This window comes from Orbicella franksi, chromosome 15 (genome assembly GCF_964199315.1).
Source record: "Orbicella franksi chromosome 15, jaOrbFran1.1, whole genome shotgun sequence".
In the NCBI taxonomy this organism is placed as follows: Eukaryota; Metazoa; Cnidaria; class Anthozoa; order Scleractinia; family Merulinidae; genus Orbicella; species Orbicella franksi.
Genome location: NC_138159.1, coordinates 4,768,501 through 4,791,592, shown reverse-complemented (window position 1 = coordinate 4,791,592; position 23,092 = coordinate 4,768,501). Strand labels below are relative to the sequence as shown.

Here is a 23,092-nt window from a genome sequence, read left to right as displayed (position 1 = left end):
CACAATTCACACCGGAAATTTTGGTCGAATGGAAAGCGCCCTTTGTTTTCTTGTTCCAAGAAAGAAAGGGTATCTTTGGCGAGTGACTCATTCCGATAAAAAAGGGGAAGATGAAATAGTCAAACTGCGTCTTCATGGCTGAAATTGTGGAACATTTAGAGAAAAAGGCAAGGTTTGAAGATGAAAACGAAGCCGAATTGATTCGAGAGAAACTCGAGCAATTCTTGACCAACATTCTGGCGGAGGTGGAAAAGCGAGACAAGCGATTTCAGAGCACTGTTATTAAGAGCGGAAGTGTTTACGAAGGAACGAAGGTTTGCCAGCCAGATGAATTCGACTTCATGATCAGAATTGACTCACTCACCGACAAACCATTATTTCGTCCATGCGACAAAGGCGAAGGCTACGTCAAACTATTCATTGCTGAACAAGAGTGGGAAGAATTCAAAGATGACGAAGGCTTCTTCAACCCACATATGATCTCCCGTTTCTTCAAGAAGCTTGTCAATGCATCTCTAAGTGACGCCGGACTACCTGAAGGACTGGCCATCAAACGAGTAGGGCAAGATGTGTTTAATGAAATATGGTGGCCTGTGTATTCTGGGCTACTGGGAAATATCGATGGCCAAGAAAGTTCGCCTGTGATGTACTCGGAAAGTCACGGACCAGCTACAACACTTTACATTGAATGGCAAGGTGGCAATAGTTATAGAAATCTAATCGTAAGAGTGGACTTGACACTGACTTTGGATTATCACAAATCCAAGCTCCCTGTTGAATTGACAATGTGTTCCCAAGAAATAGATCCAATTCTTCAAAAGTGCGGATTCCACGTTGTTCCCGCTGGATATGACAGCTGGCGTATTTCGTTTTCCATGGCAGAAAAAGACATTCTGGCCTTTTCTCCGGACGGTTTTAAAGCATGCTGTCGAGCCCTGAAAGTCATGAGAGATGAGATATCGAAGAAACTGAGATGGGATTCGACCTTGATTCCATCATACCTGTTGAAGACCGTCCTTCTTTCAGAGCTGTTCGTAACGGACCGCTATCGCTGGGATAAAAATTGTAGGGCCCAAAGGACAATTCAAGCTTTAGAGCTTGCCTTGCAAGGTGTGAAGACGGAGACAATTCCGAACTTCTTCATACCAGGGCAAAATCTACTAACTGTGGCTGATCACGACAACAAACTGCGCCAATGTGTCCTGGAAGACATGTTAAATCACATCAAGGGTTTGGAATTGGCGTACACACAAAAGGACGCCAAGAAGAGAAAACAACAGATCAGGGCTTTACAAATGACAGATTTGGTGGATTACATGATCTCAAGCCTCTTTGCTAGAAAAAACCCGACTGCTGTTTGGAACAAAATGTTTTTAAACATTGATAACCTCCCTTTTGGAGCTTTGGGGAGGCGTGGCTCTCGCCGGTTTATGATCAATGACCTCAACACCACAGAGCTTGACGAAGGTGGCTACAGAAGATTGATCCAAATATGGAAAGCGTTTGAAGCTTTCTTTAAGAAGTTACTGAATAGTCTTGAAGGGGAGCTAAATTTGTTAGCTCGTAAATTCTACATCAGAACCTGCGAGATGAAAGAGAAATTCGAGTCTGAGCACAAAGGGCTTTGTGAACAACAAGTCGAGAAGGTTCCTCTTCGTCAAATTGTTATTGAATGGTTTGATGAGCTTGTTTCTTGTTACAATAAAGAAGACAACTCAAGCTTGCCAAATATTCACAAAGCAATTTCTCCGGACTACAAGGCGTCAGGTTTCCTTAAAGACGTTGCTGATGTTACAGTGAACGAAGGTGGTGAAAAAGGGCTTGCTCTTTTAAAACAGCGTATCGAACCGTTGCTCTCCATGGTCCCTGAGAATTACATCATGGCCGCTGTTGTTGATCATGTTAGCCAATTAATTCTGCACTCTAAAGAAGTATTGAAACGTAAACTCGATTACCTCACGATACCCGAGTTAGATTTAGATTGAGCTCAGTGTGAGGAGACATTGAAAACGCCACTAATGCCAGGAAACATACCGTACTATGTGGACTCTTGGTTTGTTGTTCAGTCACAAGGCAATGACACTAGATTTTTAACATCCCATAAGTTGACAACTCTGCTAAATAGACATTCTCCGTTTCCAAGTGTGTGCCCTTGTTAGTGGCTTAACTACATGACATTATGTCGAGCAGTTAGGTTAGGTGGGGAAACTTTTGCATATAAATTGGCCTTTGATGTGTGTGGGTTATCTATGGCCGGATAACAGTTTTCAATATAATTTTAATTCTAAGCGCTTTAAAGCGTCAGAACCAGGCCGTGGACAATGATCTGTTGCATCTAGTGGATGGAGGCTACCAATCAATCTAGATACTTTCGTTGCTTCATGCCTTGGCAGCGTTTTAATTAAAACAAGGCCATTTGTTGTTAGTTCAGTATTTTACGTTACATCCATTATTGTTTTATTTACCTTGACGGAAGGTCTAGCAGATCTGTTATCTTTTAAACATAGTTGTTACTTTTTCTGACAGGTAATCCAAATCATCTCAGATGGCTGAAAATTTGATCCAATGATTGGATGTTTGTCGTTGATCCATCCTTATTACACCTAATAGATTATATAAGTGCTTGTTGCAGAGGGAATTTAGCGCTGACTTCTTATACTGCACATATGTAAAGTGAACCCAGTTTATGGTGATTATTAAAACTCAAAACAGAAGGGCAAACAATATACAGAAAACCTCACCGCAAAGTTACATTAACTCAAATCAAAATTCTACCTTTTCGTGTTAGCTCAATCGGGCTCTGAACAACCCGATCCAGGAGCTCCGCTTTTAGGCTGGCCTAAATCTATATATTAATTTATGGGATGCATTAAGGACCAAGAGCGGACAATTTGACAAGTCTGCGGATCCACAGCTACTTTGACAACGTCATGACGAAATTCATGATCAATAACAGGACAGATGCATGAGAAACTGACCTCAATTTATTAATTACTTAAGAAATAGAAAACATGTACGTGTTTCTATCGAGTTTTAGTATAAATCTAGCAGCCATCTATCACAAATGCCGTTCTCTGATTTTCTCTCTCGAAAACGCTGTTTCCACAGCTTTTTCGAGTTCCTCAAAACTTTCCCGGAGAGCATGTTTTCTATTTCTTTTAGAAAACACCGCGACGAAAAAAAGGAAAACAAGTTGTTAACTGTGATTATCAAAATGTAAATTCTCTTTGCTCGCGCCATCATTACGTCAACAGCTCGTGCTAGTTCTGTATTTCTATCGAGTTATAGAAACACGACAATTTTTAACCAATCAGCGCGTATATTTCCTGAGGACTGTTTTCTAAAGGCATCTATTATCAACGTAAAATGAGTGTTTACTGCTTGTAAAGCAAAGCTTTAAACGATTTCGAAGAAGGCAACTTAAAAAAGTTGACGTACAAGAAATCAAGGAGAAGCGCAGAAGGGACTGTTAAAAAGAAGGGAGAAGGAGAAAAGAAATGAAATATAATTTTTTAAAAAATGTCATTTAAAGGTCACTTGCCCCGGTGGCGGCGGGGGGGGGGGGGGGGAAGTCCCACGTAAAAAGGTCGGGGATGCTCTTCAAAAATTTGAACTAAACTCTATTGGAGACAAAAGTGGGCGTGGCTCCAGCATACAGGTGTATAAATAGGTACCAGCAAATTTTTGGACAACCTGACAGAATACTGGAAAGTAACCCTTCGATGAACTAGCACCCAATCCGGGGGGAGGGGGGTAGCTGGTGTTTTCTAAGAGTAGCCAAGATATGACGGATCTCTCAACTATCTCCAATACACAGAATCTTGAAAAATGTTGCGAGTTTGTGGATGTGTGATTTTGTTTCTTAAAGGAGACCCCATAGACCCAATTTATAAATGGCTGCTGATTGAAAATTATTTTGTAAGTATTAAAATTAGCTCAACTAAACTAGTTTTTGAGTTGATAATTAACGAATTTTTACTCTCAAACGAGGTTAAATGGGCTTATTTAAATGCATACAAAAGAATTTTAAATTGGCAGCCATTTCTGAATATGGTCTATGCCGTAAGGAAGCACATTAGAAATAAATTATAGCCCCTGTTTGGTGAACCATCAGCGCTTTAAAAGATTTTCACCGGGGCAATTACTGGCCCAGCAAATAATCAACCTATCAAAACCAGAGCAAACGCTTTCAAACAAGCGATTTCCCGCGCTTTTCGCCAGAACGTTTTCTTACAAGTGATTTCCCGCGCTTGGCGCCAGAACGCTTCATCTATAGCCATGCATTTCCCGCGCTTGGCACCAGAACCCTTCCTAACTAACGATTCTCGCGCTTGGCGCCAGAACGCTAGCTTCCTTACTAAGGACTCTCGCGCTTTTCGCCAGAACGTTTACTTACAAGCGATTTCCCGCGCTCAGCGCCAGAACGCTTCCTAACTAACGATTCTCGCGCTTGGCGCCAGAACGTTTCCTAAATAACGATTTCCCGCCTTGGCGCCAGAACCATCCTTACTAGCTACTTCCAGCGCTTGGCGCCAGAACGCTTTGTCTCCAGGCATATCTCGTGATTGGCACCAGTGATGTGTATTTGTTTTGAGATATGATTGGCCTATTGTGCTGCTGAAATGAACTAACTTCAATTCAAAAATTAAAAAATCTGCGTCCTCGTGTTTTTTGTGATAGCATACTAAAGGAGAAAAGGCTTGTAAGTCCCCTTAAATACAGGAAATGCAGCTTCAATACTTAAAAATACAACAAACATCACACTTTATTTTCTTTGAAATATCAAGCTTATTACATTTTGCTGCTTAGAAATACCAATCACATCAGCCATTCGAGGCAAGGTTAAAAAGTATGTAAATAGCTTATATCTATCTTTTATTATTATTATATCTCTCAGTTAGTACGCGCGTTGTGATTGTTCAATTTAGCGGGCCGTATTCTCCTGTAGGGCCCGCTAAAATTTCAAGTTGTTTTTGTTGCCAAACTGTTCCGTGATTTATCGCCAAGTGTTCTTAACTTTTATAGCAAGTTAAAGTTTAAAACTTTCTTTTACTCTAAATTGTGTAGAAAAGCGTGCTAACGACTCAAAAACGATTTCAAATTGGCTCGTTTTGCTTTTGACGTGCGTCAGAAATTTGAAGCCGTTCCGTGTGAATAGAAATCGTTCACGAACGCGCGTCAGGCACACAGTAGAGATATAATAAATATCTTACTAACCTCGTCCTCTCGGTCCGTACTGTAAGTTATGGATCCGTAACTTACAGTACGGACCCCGAACTCGGTTAGTAAGAAACAAGTAACAAGTTGTGTTTTTATTTGTTGTCTATTAGAGGGAATAGGGGAAACGTATAATTTCAGAGCTGAACAAAGAGTTTCCAGCAATCTGATTAGTTCAGCGATCCCTTCTATGAAGCGGTTTATATAACATTTTTTAGGCCTGGCTGCTAAGCTCGCCACCCTTTCGCAAGTGGACATGGCGGACAGTTGGTGAATGAATATTTCGTCTATTCGGTAGACATTACCCTAAGTCCAGGATATTTGAAAGGATGGAGAATTTTCGAAATGACTCCTGCCATCCTTGGACCAAAAATCCTTTCAAGAACTCGTGTTAAAGGCAGTTAAGAATCGTAGACGCAGTGGTTGCGTTGATTGCCAGCAGGTCAGATCGATTGAACGAAATCTGTTTTTCTCCAAACTAAGGCTACTCATTTTGAGAAGATGATGACAACAGTGGATGAAGTCAACAGCGATAAAACAAAGGTAACGGATGAATTTATTTTTTGTAGTGTTTGGCTTGTTTGTTTTACTGCCGAACTGGATGAGTAAACTAATTCACAATCGATGTTAGCTTACATGTAAGCTTCTTATTAGCGAACAACTGGGTCCCTGGTTTTATGTTTTAGTCCGTATTCTCTATTGTTCAGCTCTGAAAATATACTAAAACAATTATTCGCCTCAGGCTCGGTGAATATTGTCGAATAATCCCCGAGACTTCACCTCGGGGATTATTCGACGATATTCAACTCGCCGTCGGCGAATAATTGTTAAATAACATTTTTTTTTACCTAAAAACACCAATCACACCAGGCATTCAAGGTAAAATCAAAAAGTATATAAATAGCTTTTATCTATCTTATAACATTTTTTTTTTACCTAAAACACCAATCACACCAGGCATTCTAGGCAAAGTTAAAAAGTATATAAATAGCTTATATGTATCTTGCAACATTTTTTTTAGCTAAAAACACCAATTACACCAGGCATTCTAGGCAAAGTTAAAAAGTATATAAATAGCTTTTATCTATCTTATAACATTTTTGTTTACCTAAAAACACCAATCACACCAGGCATTCAAGGCAAGGTTAAAAAGTATATAGGATTCGGACGCAGCCTGAATCCAGGCTAAGCTAGCGACCTTAAATTCAGGGGGGGGGGGGGCTCTATTAAGACCTGGCCGGAGACATGGCCCAGGCACTGGCCTATCTGCTGGGGGTTTGGTGGCGGCCAGCTGCCAAAATCAGGGAGGGGAGAGTAGGGTGTCTTGTACTGACACCCCCAGCTAGCTACACTTTGAGTTTTTAGTGTTAAATAACCATGATATTGATTATGTTTCTGGGTATTTTACTCAGTGTTTAACCTTGTTCAAGGTTTCTGTGTTGACATGGCACCCTGTTAGAGTGGACCATGTCACGTGCATGCGTGAGGGGCCAATCTCCCAGCCAGAGGGGGGGGGGAGGGTGTGGTCAGAGGACTTCTAGCCGGTGGGACTGTCTTTGAGTCAATGCGGGCATGTTTTTGCGAATTTGGTCAGATATATTTATAGCTTATATCTACAATGAAACTTACTACATTTTTGCTGCCTGGAAAAACAAATCAAACCAAGTTTTCAAGGCTAGCTTAAAAAGTATACATATATAGCTTATATCTAGCTTATTACATTTTGCTGCCTAGAAATACCAACCAAGCCGGGTTTTTAAGGCAAGGTTATTTAAAAAGTAAAGTCTCACGCACAAATAAGAAAGACCTGTTAACTGATATTTGGGCAAAAAGCACTCTGTTTCGGACTTAAAACTCGTCACAAGGTTTACGACCAAACGCAACACTCTAGTCTACAAAGGTGCTGCACATCACCGACAAACTTAGTAAAACAGCATAAAAAAAACCACGACTTCCTATCAAGCACCAAGTGAGTTGTCATTTCAACGCAGAAGAAACCTTACCCTGACATTGGTGATAGAAGTCTTTTGCCTAGAAACACATGCATTAGAACAAGGTCTCGACCATGGCCATACAACGGCGAAAACGCAGCTTTAATTCATTCTACGGTTAGGCCTACCGTCTGCACTAATCCGTCACGAAAACGGAGCTATTCGAAAACGCTCTTCAAACCGAAGGAACATGCAAACGCCGGCTTTGCGTCTCAGTGTGTATGAAAAACATCATTTAATTTTCAAAACGGGGCTTTTCGTAAACGATGTGATTTTCCTGTTCGAGCTTTTCTCAAACACAAATCCAAAGTAACCGGTAGCTAATGTGGACTGAAAACATTTGATACGCTTTCATTTTCACATCTCTTCAGTATCTTGTGGACAGAGCCTAAAGTTATCATTTATGTAAGATGTTGAATGTTTGTTGAACGTTTGTGGTGGTCAATGCGCTTAGCTACAGTTAGCTACAACTACGAAATCAGTCTACTCCACGAGGAACAAAAGTATGCTTTCCCAACTTGTATTAAAAAATGCGGATAACTTTGAGAACATTAGAATATTGGAACATTTTAAGACGAATTCTTTTAATCCTGATATTTTGCTTTCTCAAGCGATTCAACCGAATATTCTTCAGTGAATTTACTTTTTAGGAATCTTATAGATGGTCATTGCTTACTGAGCCTATGTGCCGTTTTTGCTTATATGCAAACTCAATCGATCTGGTTGTCAAAAAAATCTACGGACCATCATGTTCTGCATGTTATTTGTTCAGTTACCAATTCACACGGATGCTGATTCAGTAAATACACAGCAGTTTAAGTTCACTCTTTGAGAATCCACTGTGCTGGTAAAAATGTTATGCATATATGTGAATAAGTAATTACCAAATATTTGAACCAGCCCAGTTAACTAGCGTTCAACACCTGCCATGGCATGGCTGTCATTAAGAAAACCGCTAAGATTAATGAAGTACAACATACCTGAATAACGATTAATGTTTTCTTTTCTTCAGTGCAACATTAAACGTTAAAAGAAAGTAATTTTAAGGTGAGCTATCCTTTTCAATAATAAGCTAAGCTCTCGTATCCACAGTTATTAGTTGATTTTAGTGACCGTTCTCAAATTTATTAATAATTCATCAAGTTAAATAATTAAGGAAGGCTGTTGGATACCCGGTCTTAACTAGCATAGATTTTGATGATTTTACTTCTCCGTTTACCCTTTAGTTTTTGTTTCGATTGACAACTGAAGATATATCAAACACTCGACACTTACTCAAACCCCTTGAAGTTCGTCAAAAATACTCCGCTTTGCATCGTATTTTCAACTCCTTTCTTGGTGTTTGGGTGTCCCGATGAAAAGAAACTGTTTCTCGATCTCGACTCTTCGTAAAGTCGTTGCAATTTTTCTATTTTCTCTCTCGCAGCCATCGTTTTCTCATGATCAGGGCCAAGCACGTTTTCTCGAAGTTCAAGTCCCTTCTGGAGTTCCTCCAATGCCAATTTCAATTTACCTTGGGTCCTCAAAGCATCACCAAGACAAACGTGGGAGCGAGCAGTATCTAAATGGTCCCCCAGCATTTTCGTTTGTATCTCCAGAACTTTCTCGAGCTTTCTCTTGGCCTTGTCGGCCTAATCTCCCGAATTATTTTCACCGGCGAGGGTCATCTACGAGTAACCAATCCAGTATAACAGCGTAGCAGCCCAGGGGTGCTCACCAAGCTCCCTTTCGTAAACTGGCAGAACTTTGTTTTCCCAAGTCTTGATTGCTTGTAGATGGTCGTTGCAATACCGATAGGCATCTGGAAAAAAAAATAAAAAAAAAAAATAAGAGGAAAAGAGATTAAGTCTACTTTCAGTTTTTCCCAAAATGAAACTATCCTGCCACAACCTATATCCAACGAGTTTTGCTGAGGCCTTGATAACCTCGTTATTATGTGAAAACCGGAGTCCAGTCAGGTCCAATTCGCGGGGGGAGGGGGGGGGCGGGTGGAGGGGATACTCCTAGAAAAGAATTGGGTGGGGGTGTGCGGCCGTTTCCCAAAATCCTTAGCCTTTTTATGACCAAAATCTGCGCTTTTTTCCTACCCCATTTACAACCTGATCAAAAAATCAGTACCCTATTTATGACCTTAATCTTTTAATCAATACCCTGTTTTAGACCTGCCTGGACCTGCCTTACAATTAGTCACCTAGTTCAGAGCGATGTTAAGGCATTGTTAAGGGATTTTATTGATGTTCATATTGATAATGATGAAAAAGTACCTTCTTACAAAAAAAAAAACAAACAAACAAACTCCTTTCAAGACGAGTGCAGAAGCCATCCCTACTAATGACCAAAATGGCCAAAATCGATACCCTGGTTATGACCTACCCAACAGTCAGGGAAGTCTAATTTAGAGTATTCTATCTGTTAAGAAATGAAGGGATTAAAAAAGCATCATTTACGTTTTGCACTTGACGAAGTTTTCGAGTTTGGGCATACTGTAGAATCCATGACGGTCATATGGTCTAAAAATAATAGTAGACATCACAGCTGTCTCCGCTCTACGATTATGGTTTGCTTTATTTTCTCATGAATGATTCTCTTGTTATTGATTTCTTTCTTTTAAACAGTAGTGTTTTTCGTTTCTCAAGTATAGTTATTTCGTTACCTACGTAGGTGAGAAATTTTAGAACATGAGCGTTAGGTACCACTCATGTTATAAATTTTAACGCCTAGGTGACGATCTTTGACGCTGGTTGACCCCTATTTTTCTTTTAATGGATCATTTTCTCTACCCATTTCCTACGTTTAGCGAAAAAAAAAAGAAAATCTATCGATTAGAAGTGCACCATCGAATTCTGACTACCATGGGAAGAAGGAAAACGATAAAGGCCCTGGGGAGAACGCGTAACAAAACAACTGAAACAACAGTGCATGCATAATAACCATAACTTCAAGTTCATAGCACAAGTTACAATGACACACCAAAAACATCGTTGATTATTAGAAACCAAGAATAAGCGTGCAAACTAAAGAGAGCCGAGGAAAGAACACGCGCAAACACGATGTTTGTGAGGCAAAGCACGCATAATACAAACATCATTGAATATTACAAACCAAAAATACACGTGCAAACTGAAGGCAGCCGAGGGAAGAGCACTGCACAAACCCTGCGTTTGCGAGGCAAAGCACGCATAATATAATATACAGATTTAGCCAAGCATAAAACTGAGCTCCCGATTGCAATAAGTTAACCAGTAAAGGACAGAAAAAAAAAAAAGAAAATCAAAAAATGATCAATTGTGGGCATGCATGTAAACAAACTATACCAAATAAGCCTACCCAAATTTTGCAAGATTGTAGAAATCACGAACGCAATGTATCAGGGACTTTCCAAGAGACGATTGTGAAAGGAATATCTCGGAAGAAAAGTCAACAACGTGCTAGAGGTTAATTCACGCCGAAATTGTCCCTTTGCACGCACCTCGCGCCTTCTCCCCCACGGTATAGTAATAACCTGGCTTGAGCCTGCTATCCAATCGAAAACCAGTACCTGGGCAGCCATAAAAATGTACTGTCTAAATTGTTTCCTAGTCAAATAAAATGAGGTCATCCTATGCAGGTCATTAATAAATATAACATGACATAGCTCAAGGAGCCTTTGATTTTATCAGTTTGTGATACTCACGTCCAAGATCACAGTTACCAGCGGCGACATACAAAGGAACACCTAATTTCTTCCGCATGGTTATGCCTTCCTGGATTAACCCGCGGCCTTTCTTTTCGAATTCTTTTCCCTACAAAAGGAAAATCATCCTGGATTAATATAGCTCAGTATAAATGGAAGGGACCAGATCGTTGGGTTAATTTGCGTTAACCAAGTTCAATAACCGATTCAGAAAATTTGCGATAAACATTTCATTCATTTTAAACATTTTTCAGACCTGGTGGGTTTTTACTTCCTTGTAACATAAATATTTCTTCTTTTTCAAAACAATGCAATAGATTAAAAATGTAACGTAAACAGCGGTAATAGACATGGTAAACCAGTTCATTTTCACACTAAACTTCGTTATCTGGAGAGACGGGTTTCACATGAAACTTCGTGCTATTAAATTACTGTGGGTCGTTATTCTCCCACCTGGTTTTTCCCAGTCAAGATTCCAGACCCGTAAAAATAACGACGTAAATAGATGTCACAAAATCGTAAGACTATAGTTACTTTGAAAATGCATGTTGCTTAACTAGCATAGGAAACGTCAAGTTTATTATAAAAATACATTGGTTTCCCATGTTTGTCATCGCTGCTTATGTTATATACTTAATCAAGCTAGGTTGGCCTATAAAAGTATATCAAACAATGAAAGAGCGCTCAGGGAAGCAGGATAACTTTGTCAATGAAATGTTCTTACCCGACGAAGATAACACAACCCGAGTTTGGTAGTGGTGTGCGCATGCGTCTCACTCTTCCGTTTGTCGTCGTCTGAAAATTCCGCACGGATATCATACGCTTCCTTAAATATACTAAGAGTTCCTTGGTCACGCCTGAGGTGAGCCGCATCACAACTCAAAAGCCGCCGGAACCCAAGAGAATTTAAACTGACTGCAAGCCTTTCCTTGTCATCGCAATCCCTGGATATTTCGCAGCACTTCTCATACAGTTGAGCACATTCTTCGGGCGGTGATACAACTTTGACCAAGAAGTTCAGGACTTCAGTACCGTTAGCAACATTGATAGCAAACAACTTCTCTTCTCTAATAGTCGTGTCTTCAAAACAGTTCTTAAACGCTTCAGTGATGTTTGCTTTCTCTTTTCTGAATGTGGAGATGGCTTCGCAAGCTTTATGTTTGGTGATGAATAGTTTACTTAGGATTTTGATCCGTTCCAGGTAATGATCATTAAACTTCTTCTTGGTTTCATCACCTTCGTTGCCCACGTCTAGGGAACCACTCTCTTTCCTGCAGAAGGCTTGGACTAAAGGATGTGCACTGTACTTTCCTTCTTCGGTTGTCTGAAGAAGTGAGTCTTTCATCATCTTAGTCTTCACTGTCTCTACCTCGGCTCTGGTCTCAAAGAGAATCAACATATCCTCGGCAGAGAAAGTCGATGGGAAAACTGAGAGACGGACAAGATTCCTTTTTATGTCTCTGGGAAACTCGCGGAGGAATTTTCCCAATAAGTTATAGACGTCTTCTGAATTGTTCTTGAGGATGTCAATAGGGTTATTTCTAAGTTGTTCAACCAAAACTTTGAGGTTGAAATCGTTCTTCAGTAGGTACATACAGTTAATAAGAATCACTGGCATCCCACCACAAACCTTGCATACTTCCTCCAAATATTCTTTGCAGACTACAAAAACATCTTTGAGTAATTTAGTAGATGAGGTGGTGTCCATTGGCTCAAGATGAACCCTGTGTATGTCAGCTGAAACAGTGTTTACATTTCTTCGGGTAGTGATCATTAACTTTATCTTTGGCGCTGAAGCTAACAGCGTCTGAGCGAAGCCGTCGAAGTCTTCTTGTTCCTGTATATCTTCTGTGTTGTCCAGTACAATAACATTGTCATTTTGAAGCTCCGAGAGTTTGTGAGTCGCCTGCTGCTTTATGTCGTCGTTCCCTGTCATCCGATCTTCATCGCATAAAACGCGGAGAATTTCACTGCAGATTTCCGAGAGGGTCTTCTGCTTCGTAACAAATATAACTCTTTGTTTTTTTCTCGCCAGCAAGTGACTTACTCGTATTGCAACCTGTGTCTTCCCCATTCTAGGGAGAGCAACAAGGACGATGATGCGCGCATCTGTCGACTGTTTCTCCATGATTTCATTCTCAACTTGTGTTGTCTGGATGTAGTTAGGCGTCTGAACGGGAATGTTGGCTGAAAATTGTTTCTCTGCAACAAAAATAAATATAATTTAGCCTGTTTAAACAAAAACTCGTCATAGAACGGTCCGAATGTTGTTTTTGAATGTTTATAGTGCACGTGGTCAATGGCCTTAGTTACACCAAGCTATTTACGGGTATGCCACTTAAAATAGAAGAACCAAATATTTCAAACAAACATATTAAATAGGCAGAAAAAAAAATCCAATTGGCGGAAGGCAGACCATTTGACTATTTACAAGCATGGCCGAGGATCTGAACTAGAGTCCACCGAGAAGACGGAGACGGACTCAATTCCGCGAACCTCTGGCGCTTTAAGCACTCGGCTACAATGCCTCCATAAAACTAGCTAAACACATTCCGAGCGGAAAACAACGACGTATTCGTTCATAATGACAGAGCCATTTTGGCATGCAAACAAATTTTCATTTTCAATTCAACAAATAGACCCCTATGTCAATGTCTGATAAAAACCATTTGAGGAAATGATAGTTTTGAAAGAATAAAAATAGTATACGAAAAACCACAACAAAGTCATAATTTTCTCATCTATAGAAAGTATATCCCTAAAAAGTATACCTTAGTTCACAGCTTTCAATGCATAACTTATTATAACAGATGACTTTACTGTAATACCACATAATTATTGTACTGAAAACGTTCCAAAACTTCAATAAAAAAATGATAACGAAACCCCACACGTTTTACTGTGATTCTACTGTGCGAGGTCATTAAATGTGCGTCGATATATCAAGAAACGAGTAATGTAGGATACAATGATGCAAGGGACCGCTAACGAAAATGCTGCCGGTATACGCAAGAACTGTAAAAGATCTGATCAGCCAAAAAGAGAAATAATAACAACGAAGCAAGGCTGATTACCACGTAGAAAGCTAAACCGGACGTCGACATGATCATGGTAGAGTCGAAACTGAAAGCCAATAATTGCAACCGTAGACAGCTGTTTCGACCTGGTTGGGTCTCGTCAGCACAGTGTAGCAGCAAAAAGTAAAGCAACCGGCTTGTGGACCGATTGTCTACTAAGGGCCTGATTACATGGCGAATTTCAGCCCGGGCTGAAAAGTCTGAAAAATCCCATGTAATCGAAACGGAATTTCAGCACGGGCTGAAAAGCAGGAAATAAGATGGCTGCCGCTACGAAGTAGAAGCGATCTCAGTGGAATAAAGGCGATAAAATAGAGAATCTCTCTAATTTCAAAGCTTAGATGGAATATAAGAACATCGAGACCAGGTTAAACAGCACGAGGCTGTCAGGAAAGCCATGAACTCGGCAAGCTTGAGGAGATATTTTCTTTCTATGCAAGTACGTCTTTCTGGCTAAGAGACAGGTTTCGTTTCAGTTCCATCATCATTGTAGGGTGTTACTATCCTAAAAAGTTAAAAATTGAGCGCCAACAAAAGGTCAAACTACGAGAGAAGCAATGCGCCTATTTTCACGATTCGTGTTAGTAGTGGTATGGGCTAGTCCAGTACGAATTTGACAGGTAGTGTGATGCAAATGAAAAAGTATTGTTATGGAAAGGAGTTCTATTGTTTTCTCGAGTTTGACGTATCCATGGTAACCAGAAGTCCCGCCCCCTTTGACGTCATTAATCTCGTTTCCGTGTTGACCGAGTAAAAAGCCTGGTTTCTAAGATAAACAAAGTAATCACGCAATTTTAAAGTTGACCATTAACTTTAATATCAAATGTTTCCCTAAAATTACAGGACAGAGCCGTGTGCAACTCCCTAGTGGATTGCGCTCAACTTATGAATGAAACTATTTACAAAAGTGTTTACAAATGGCACAACAGTTCAATCATGTCCACGTCCTCATTTGTTATTCTTTCATAGCCATAGGGATATGTTTTGAAGGTGTAGGGATCTATCACTCGTTTTTCGTACACAAGCTGGTACTTTTTCGTCTGAGAGATTGTGGTCAGTGAGTACTCTTTGGAGTTTCGGACGATGTGATAAGGCTTGTAAATATCAGTTTGTCGCGTTTTCTCGAGAGGGCGTTGAATTTCGTCTAAAACATTTTGCCGCAACACTTGATAATTTAACTGCTTGCTACCTTCACTGTTTAAAGAGATTCCCCTCACTTTGCATTCTTCTTTTTCTTTCTTCGTGAGGTAACCATAATTTTTCGGTCCCGGGGACGCAAATTCAGTGATGAAGTCGTCTTCTCCCAACTCGTCCTTGAAATCACCGAGAAAGTCGTCAAGGGGAGGATTGTTTTCATGAGGTAAACTGGAAAAAATAACGCTGTCGGTGTCTGTGTACTGTACTCGTTCTTGTAGCATGTCCAGAGCTGCATACAAACGAAGTCGAGCCCAGCATGTCGTGAAACAAGCGATGAAAATGTTGAGGTTTGGTGAGACCGGTTCGTCATTCAATTTCAGTTTATAGTGAATTTCAACGATGTCTTCAGACAATACACTCACGTAGCAAATGTCATTTGCATCACTTTCACGGAATGCACTGAACGTCATAGGATCTCCGAACTCTTTGATTTGAGTTTTGTTTGTGCGCTGGCCAAACTTCCCCCACATGGAATTTAACATCATTTTTGCAAGGCTACGTTTGCCGGGATTCTTTTCAATGTTGTTACGGTTGAGTTCGATGCCCTCTTTCGCTTTGTAGGATCTCAGATGTTCTTGTTGTTTGACGGGATCATCGCCTACATGAGCTGGCCAGCCGCTTGCCTCCTCTTTAATCTTTAACCATGTATTCACATAGTCTTTAAAGAGACCTTTCCTCGTTTCAGAAAAATGCCACACTTCGTGAATTTAAGTTATTTTGTAGCCCTTCTCAACGGCTTTGTTCAGTTCGGAGGTACACCATGTACCTGTAATTTGTCTTTCACTGTCGCTGTGACTGCAAACCCAGGACCGTTGTAGCATTGGTTTTTCCATCTCTTCTTGTACACAGGCTCTACATAGCGGGAATGTTAGTTTACCATTTTCACGCAGCGGAAGTACTGGATGAAACAGTTTTTCTGGAGGTAAGATTGTGACCTTGGCAATCCCGAAGTAATTTTGGATGTCTGTGTCTTCCGGCTGAAATATAATTTCAGGGTGGCCGACAGGATACTCAGCATTCTTATTAATGAACAGATAGAGAGATGTAAAATCATAGTAATGAATCTTCTCTCCTGAGGCGATGTCAGCCAGATGATAGAGTTTGACAGCGTTTGTTCGTCCGCCGCAGAAGGCATCACGGGGATTTAGTGGCTCCACCAAATCGAGGCTGGCTACAAAGTTCCTGACGTCCGGCCTTTCTTCTTTCATTTTCCGCCAATTACACTCCCACATTTCGATGACGTTGTAACCTTTGTCACGCACGAATTGTAGTTTTTCCTGGGTGCAGAGATACACGTCGGCAGTGCAGCGGTGCTCTTATCTAAGGTGTGTTTCGGATCTGTTGGGATAGCATTTACGACAGCCATGCCAAAAGCAACCTTGAAATTCGTAGACGGTGTTCGTAGTTGCATCGTAGCCGTCCACGGTGTAGCGACTGTTGGGGATACGGTATTCACCATCATTTCCAACATGTTGAATTCTCCCACTGATCTGACTTTGTTGCCACAGTAGATATTCCATGGCAACTTTCGACTGATTTGTTTTTAGTCGCCAACCGTGGAGAAGCTCGGAAGCAATTGTGTTGGCTTCCATTCGGTTTTGTCGCAGGTCTCGATTGCATGCCGAAGCTATAGTAATATGACTAAAGGGGTCAAACTTTGTCTTTTTTTCAAAAAGCCGTTTGAAAGTAAGGCATCCCTCCTTCAGTAATTTCACGTCCGACTCGCAATATTCCAGCAATTCTTTCTGGAAATCGAACACTACATTCTCAGCTCTTTCTTTATCATGCCATTTCTCGAAGTCTTTACGGCCGTTGACAGACATTCAGGCATGTAAAATTCTTTCTCGGGAATTGGTCCCACGTAGTCTTGATTTTCAGGCGTGTTAAACAGGTGAGGAAAATAGCCCTTTTTTAACTCTGTCAATCCGAATGTCTTTGGAAATGCAGAAAGCGGCATTTGAAAAAATGACGGAGAGTCAATAAAGTTAATATTGTCAAAGGTTAATTGGAGAAGTTTAGCTCCATTTCTGATTTGATTAAGGACCCTGTGTTGGCGATGATATTCCTCCACGACGAAATAGGAGTCGTAGCCAGAAAAGTGGGCCAAAACAGTTACATTGCGCGTGTCTTCTTCAGTTAACGTATCCAGCCATTCCAGGAAATCGCGAATGCAATCTTCACCTTTGAAGTGGAGTGGACAATTATCATCCTCAGTTTCCGCTATTAAAAGATTAGGGATGTGTTTGCCAGTGTCTTGCATCGCCTCAATATCGAAGAAAACGAGAATGGGAGGCTTTTCATCATCATCATCATCATTACCATTATCCTCTGCTTCGGCTTCGGTTAATCGCTTGCGTTTTTTCTTTTTCTTTCTCTTCTTCTTTTTTTTCTTTTTTCTCTTCGGTTAGCTCTTCCGGTGTTTTAGGTATCTGAATAAAGCATCGGTGGCTTGCGGCCTCTATGTACTCGTGGCAAGAGGGACAGTCTATGTAACCGCATGCATGTTCTTGTTGCTTCTTGAGACCCACCAACAACTTTTTACACCTACGACATTTGCGGCGTTGACTGCAAACACTGATGTTTTTGGAGTCAGCGGTTTTTCCCTTGTAGGATTTCGTCAGATGATTTTGAAAACAAACATCACCATAAAACATCCGCTTACAGGATCCGCAGGGTGTAGCTGGTGGTTGATTACGACACCTGGCCTCTGTAAAGTCCTCACATCCCGTTTGTAAGCAGGAAGAACAATGATCAGGGTTGTTTTCACAGGCGTGTTGACCTTCGTTATTGTAGGGTTTGAGACACCTTGCGCAGAAATAACTGTTACCAAAGAACCCAGGTAACGTAGTGATCACATTGTAGTGTTCATTATCATACAACAGTACCAATTGTTTTTCCTGAGGCTTTCCAAAAGAAGTCACGCTATAACCTCGGGTAGCGTCCACAACTAAGAGCTGATAATTGTTCAAGGACGGCGTCAATGCAAATCTAGTGAGTTCCTCGTAACCGCATTTTCCCATTTCTACATTAGCTTCTATATGCAGCTTGATTGCTTCATCTCTATGGATAGAGAAACCTCTTCTGAAGCTGTTCCATTTAGGGTGATCATCCACTCTAGCTTTAGCTGTCACAATGGCGCGGGCGCAGCATAGTTCATCTTTGTTATCGATACTGATGACAGAACCTTTCAAACGTTTGAAAGTTTCTGGATTAGAATGTCCAGGTTTCAATTTTCGTTTCTGACCGCTACCGCGAGGAGATGTACGAACGTGTGTAAAAGATAATTGAAACGAATCATTCATTTCAAAGTTCTCGTTTGAGTTTAACACCTGTGACATTTGCTGCAGCAGACTGTCGACACGATCGCTACCATTTAACCATTCCCCCGCCGGTAACGCTCGATAAGCATAGCTGTTGACTAAGCGATTGCTGGCTAAATTGAAGTAGACACGATCAGCGGCTGGTATCCTGTCTCGGAGAATCAAATTTTGGATTGTTCTATGTAATCCATCAGCAATTGCTGCTGCCAAGTTTTGTTGAGGTATAAATTGTCCCACCTGACGAATGTTGGAGGTGTAGTGACGCTCTCTGACGCCCATTTTTTTTGCTGTGACTATCTACGTACGGGTTGAGTACAAATTCGAAGCGTCCAGGTTCTGTGATAGCAAGACTTCCCCCCATTTGTTCTTGATTAGTGAGTTGACGTTCTGTATAGCCTCGGCGACATTTGACAAAATCGTATCATCGATAGAGTCGTCAAGAATCTAAGAGAAAATATAAAATAAAATAAATAAACCGGTTCATCACACATTAAGTACACGAAATGTATTTTTGTTACAACATATTTAATTTACCTGTTGGAAATAACTGTTTTCTGGTCCATTCTCAATAGCAATAATGGCCTCCAACAATTCTTCATCGCTTATATCCTCAAAGTGGCTTGACATGGGGCGAAAATCTTATCCAGAGAAACAAAAGTTTAGTCAACAGTCCACCATCTGCAAATGATTTCTATCTAGCGAGTCCCAACTTTATTGGTGTCGTTAACTAATCATATTACAGGAAATGTCAGCACATTTCCAACATCCAATCATATTGCACAAAAACGACATCATATTTTCAACCACCAATCAAGTAACATATGACGTTATTGATCTATCATAATTACATTCACACACGCAGACCACCCGAAAAGTTTACTTAGTTTGTTAATTTAATTTTCCTGTAAATGAATAACAATTACACAACTCGCATGAAAACAAATGCCTTCATTAGTCTTTTAGCGTCCGTTCAATTCGCCTTTAAAGATAATAGCCTATTCAGTTAAGCTAACAGAGTCTAATCATTCAACGTTTAAGATAATAGTCCATTGTCACATTCTTGCGTTAAGTTTTCAACTCGTATGCAAATTTCGTTATCCCCGCGGCCAATGGGACAAATTATTTGCATCGCGCTCTAAACTTAAATTTAGGAGTAACGGTTCCATTGTAACTTTAAGGTTTATAAAATACGATCGGACGAACGCTATAGCTTTGCTTATCCTAAATCCGTCCAGTGTTACTTGTGTTATACTGGTAGAACCTTTCCAAGTCCGTCAGCGAGCTATTCAAAATCAAAAGAACTTCATTTCAAAAACCGTAACCGCCTTCAAATTCCAGACCTGATATAAAGGATTACGGCGAGTTATTCAAAATCAAAAGAACATCTTTTCAAAAACCGTAACCGCCTTGTAAATCCGTCCAGTGTTACTTGTGTTATACTGGTAGAACGTTTCCAAGTCCGTCAGCGAGCTATTCAAAATCAAAAGAACTTCATTTCAAAAACCGTAACCGCCTTTGAATTCCAGACCTGATATAAAGGATTAAGCGAGCTATTCAAAATCAAAAGAACATCTTTTCAAAAACCGTAACCGCCTTCAAATTCCAGACTTGATATAAAGGATTACACCGAGGTATTCAAAATCAAAAGAACTTCATTTCAAAAACCGTAACCGCCTTCGAATTCCAGACCTGATATAAAGGATTAAGCGAGCTATTCAAAATCAAAAGAACATCTTTTCAAAAACCGTAACCGCCTTCAAATTCCAGACTTGATATAAAGGATTACACCGAGCTATTCAAAATCAAAAGAACATCTTTTCAAAAACCGTAACCGCCTTCAAATTCCAGGCCCGATATAAAGGATTACAGCGAGCTATTCAAAATCAAAAGAACTTCTTTTCAAAAACCGTAACTGCCTACAACCTCCAGGTCTGATTGAATCACGTATTGATATAAAAAACACAAAGGTTCATTATCGTTTCCATTCATTATCAGTGACTATTCAAAATCAAAAGAACTTCTATTGAATGCTCATACCCTCCTTGAAATTCCAGGTTGTGATTAAAACATGTAGTGGTATTGAAAAGCACAAAGGCTTATCCTTTCCATTCAATTTCAGTGACCTAATTCAAAATCAAAATAATTTCTTTTCAAAGTCCTTAGCCGTCTTCAAATTTTAGGTCTGATTAAATCATGTAAGTTAAAGTATGAAGTTATCTTTTCCATTCAATTTCAACGACCCATTTCAAAATAACGGTACGGATTTGTATTCGCCCGACATGTACTCCAATTTCAAGTTATATTTATTACCTCTTGAGAATCGTTGTCTTGGTCCGCGTTCTCAATAGAACGAACAGCCGCCAAGAGTGGTTCATCAATCAAATTCATTGTTGATTTTGAGGACGCTGTCAAACTGAATTTTATGACGCTGCAGTTTTGATAATCGATAATCGATTTTGTGAATAATAAGTGCGCGTCTCCACGTGCTCGAGCACAAAATTAAAAGAACTGGGGAAAGCATGTTGGACCATTGACTTTTATTAATGTGGTGGCTCCTAAAAGAGCCGTTTGGTTCTTACCTACATAAAGTCTGTAGGATTTTAAAAGGTGGCCATACCTTGCTTTCTCTGCTTCAAGAAGACGTGATAAGCTCTGGAGAACGGATACGCCGTAATGACGCGGAATTTGTCGCCGTACGATTCCTTCCATGAGAAATAAACGCAAATCTCGTCCGTGGGATAACCCCACGGACAGACTCCGATGACTTTCTTCATTTTGAATACGTACATGTAATAGTGGCCATGTCCCGTCTTGTAACCTTCTTCGACGATTTCATAATCGTCACCAGCGACGAAAGTTTTCCTTGCCAGAAAGGCCACAGTTGACGTTAAATTAAACGCCCGCAGGAATTTGGATGCACCGGAAGTCCACTGCAAAACTGCTGGGGTTTATCGATCGATGGCACACTACTGAGGCCATGCTGCGCAGACCCAGAAAAAAATTAGCAAATTTTGTTTTTTTATTTTACAAGAAGACACATGGCTTAAGGTTCCAGGCAGATAGTGCAACTGGCAAATAAGAAATCATCATGGGCAATTTTAAACCAATTGTGCGTGTTCATTGTTTTTAAAAGTGCTTTCACGGCGTTGTTTGTATGAAGACGTGATTGATCATCGCAGTGAAACGCACAACTTAAGCAGTTGTGAAATTAAAGCCTGAAAAAAAAACTCAGACCAGAACGGGATTTGAATCCATGGCCTCTGCCATATCGGTGCAGTGCTCTACCAACTGAACTATATATCAAGCCAATTGGGAACTGGCCACATTGTGAGTTTGTAATATACCCGTAGATATTGAAGAATACAAATGAATATATGAAATTGACATATTTGGACTGCGGAGAATGTTATGAACACATGATTGATCATCAGGCTTTATTTAATTTCAGAACTGCTTAAATTGTGTGTATAACTGCGATGATCAATCATGTCTACATATCCGATATTCCGTCCTTACCGAGCCTCTTCGTAGGCTACTCAGTCCTTTAATTCTCAACCAACTGCTGTGCGTGTACCTTTGATTAACATCCATACTTGTCTATATGGTAGTATGACTTTAGATCACTTTTCCTTGCCTCCCCCTAACCTACACACATACAAATATACCATCATAATTAAAGTGACAAATACTGCAGTGTACAATGAAATGTCGTCTGTCTCACGATGCTGTCGCCAATGACCCAATCGCCTGATGAAGACTAGCAGAGCGCATTCGAAACATCGCTATAACATCACAACTGATCACATCGTAAGAACAAGGATGATACTTTGGTACTACTAAATATTTAAGATGTGCCGTTTTTAAACGTTAACTTTTTACACTTTTAATCTGGTGCAAATTCATTTAAAAGCTTCATCACTAAAGCTGGAAGCATTTATTCGCAACTCCCTCTGCTTCTTTTTAACTTGCGTTTACTTGCGTTACAAAGAGAAATTTAGTCTGGAAAGTCGCTGACTTTCGCACACATTGCGTGCCTTCTCTTGCATGCCTGTAATTGGGCTAAAATATTCCCAATTTCTCGTGTTGACGAATTTGGAGACGATGTCTCACTAAGAGCCTGTCTAAGTTTTACGCAGGATGCCTGAAGGCATTACGCGTGATCAGTTTAATTCTTTGTGTACCGCTTCTTGGAATACACGGACACTGAAGCATAGATTCCCGTTAATTCATCCAGTGTTATCCTCCATTGAGTACGCAAATTTCACCTGGAGCCGATTATAAGGTACTGTGTGTCCCTCAGTTGATGTCTCATTAAGCTAAACTAGCAGTCAGTTGTACTTTCTTGACGTTCATAGCATGTTTCGGAGATTCGGAGTTAATCAACTGATAAATTTTAAACTGCGACTGCTTACATTCTGATGTTGGCGTTCTTGCCAGGCAGTATAATTTATCAACGTTATTGTCAATGTATGTTACGAATTCTCTGAAGTTATTGTATGTAATTCAATTCTTATGTCAAGGTAAGTGGCAACTTGAAAAAGACTAGTAACTTCATAACCAAAAAAGGCTGCGAAACGCGGGTTCAAAAATGCTTTCCACTTCTAACAAAAGACTTAG

The 23,092-nt window shown here is 40.3% G+C and overlaps 3 protein-coding genes across 3 annotated transcripts in view; 2 read left to right on the top strand and 1 right to left on the bottom strand.

The window, feature by feature from the left end:
- The first annotated feature begins 134 nt into the window (after positions 1-134).
- LOC145469739 (uncharacterized) lies at positions 135-2,007 on the top strand. The gene has a single exon (XM_081453523.1). It carries the CDS (start codon positions 135-137, stop codon positions 1,983-1,985), a length of 1,851 nt encoding a protein of 616 aa, XP_081309649.1. The 3' UTR covers positions 1,986-2,007.
- A 3,698-nt stretch (positions 2,008-5,705) lies between these two features.
- The window catches only part of LOC145469734 (uncharacterized), a 36,455-nt gene continuing 19,068 nt past the window's right edge, over positions 5,706-23,092 (top strand). Inside the window, exon 1 of the mRNA XM_081453520.1 lies at positions 5,706-5,760. The gene's annotated coding sequence lies outside the window, so the exon portion shown is untranslated. The remainder of the gene's footprint in view (positions 5,761-23,092) is intronic.
- On the bottom strand, positions 8,699-11,056 carry LOC145469820 (uncharacterized). Its single transcript, XM_081453631.1, has 2 exons — positions 10,882-11,056; positions 8,699-9,009 (listed from the first exon to the last, which is right to left on the bottom strand). The coding sequence occupies exons 1-2, from the start codon at positions 10,937-10,939 to the stop codon at positions 8,876-8,878; spliced, it is 192 nt and encodes a 63-aa protein (XP_081309757.1). The 5' UTR covers positions 10,940-11,056; the 3' UTR covers positions 8,699-8,875.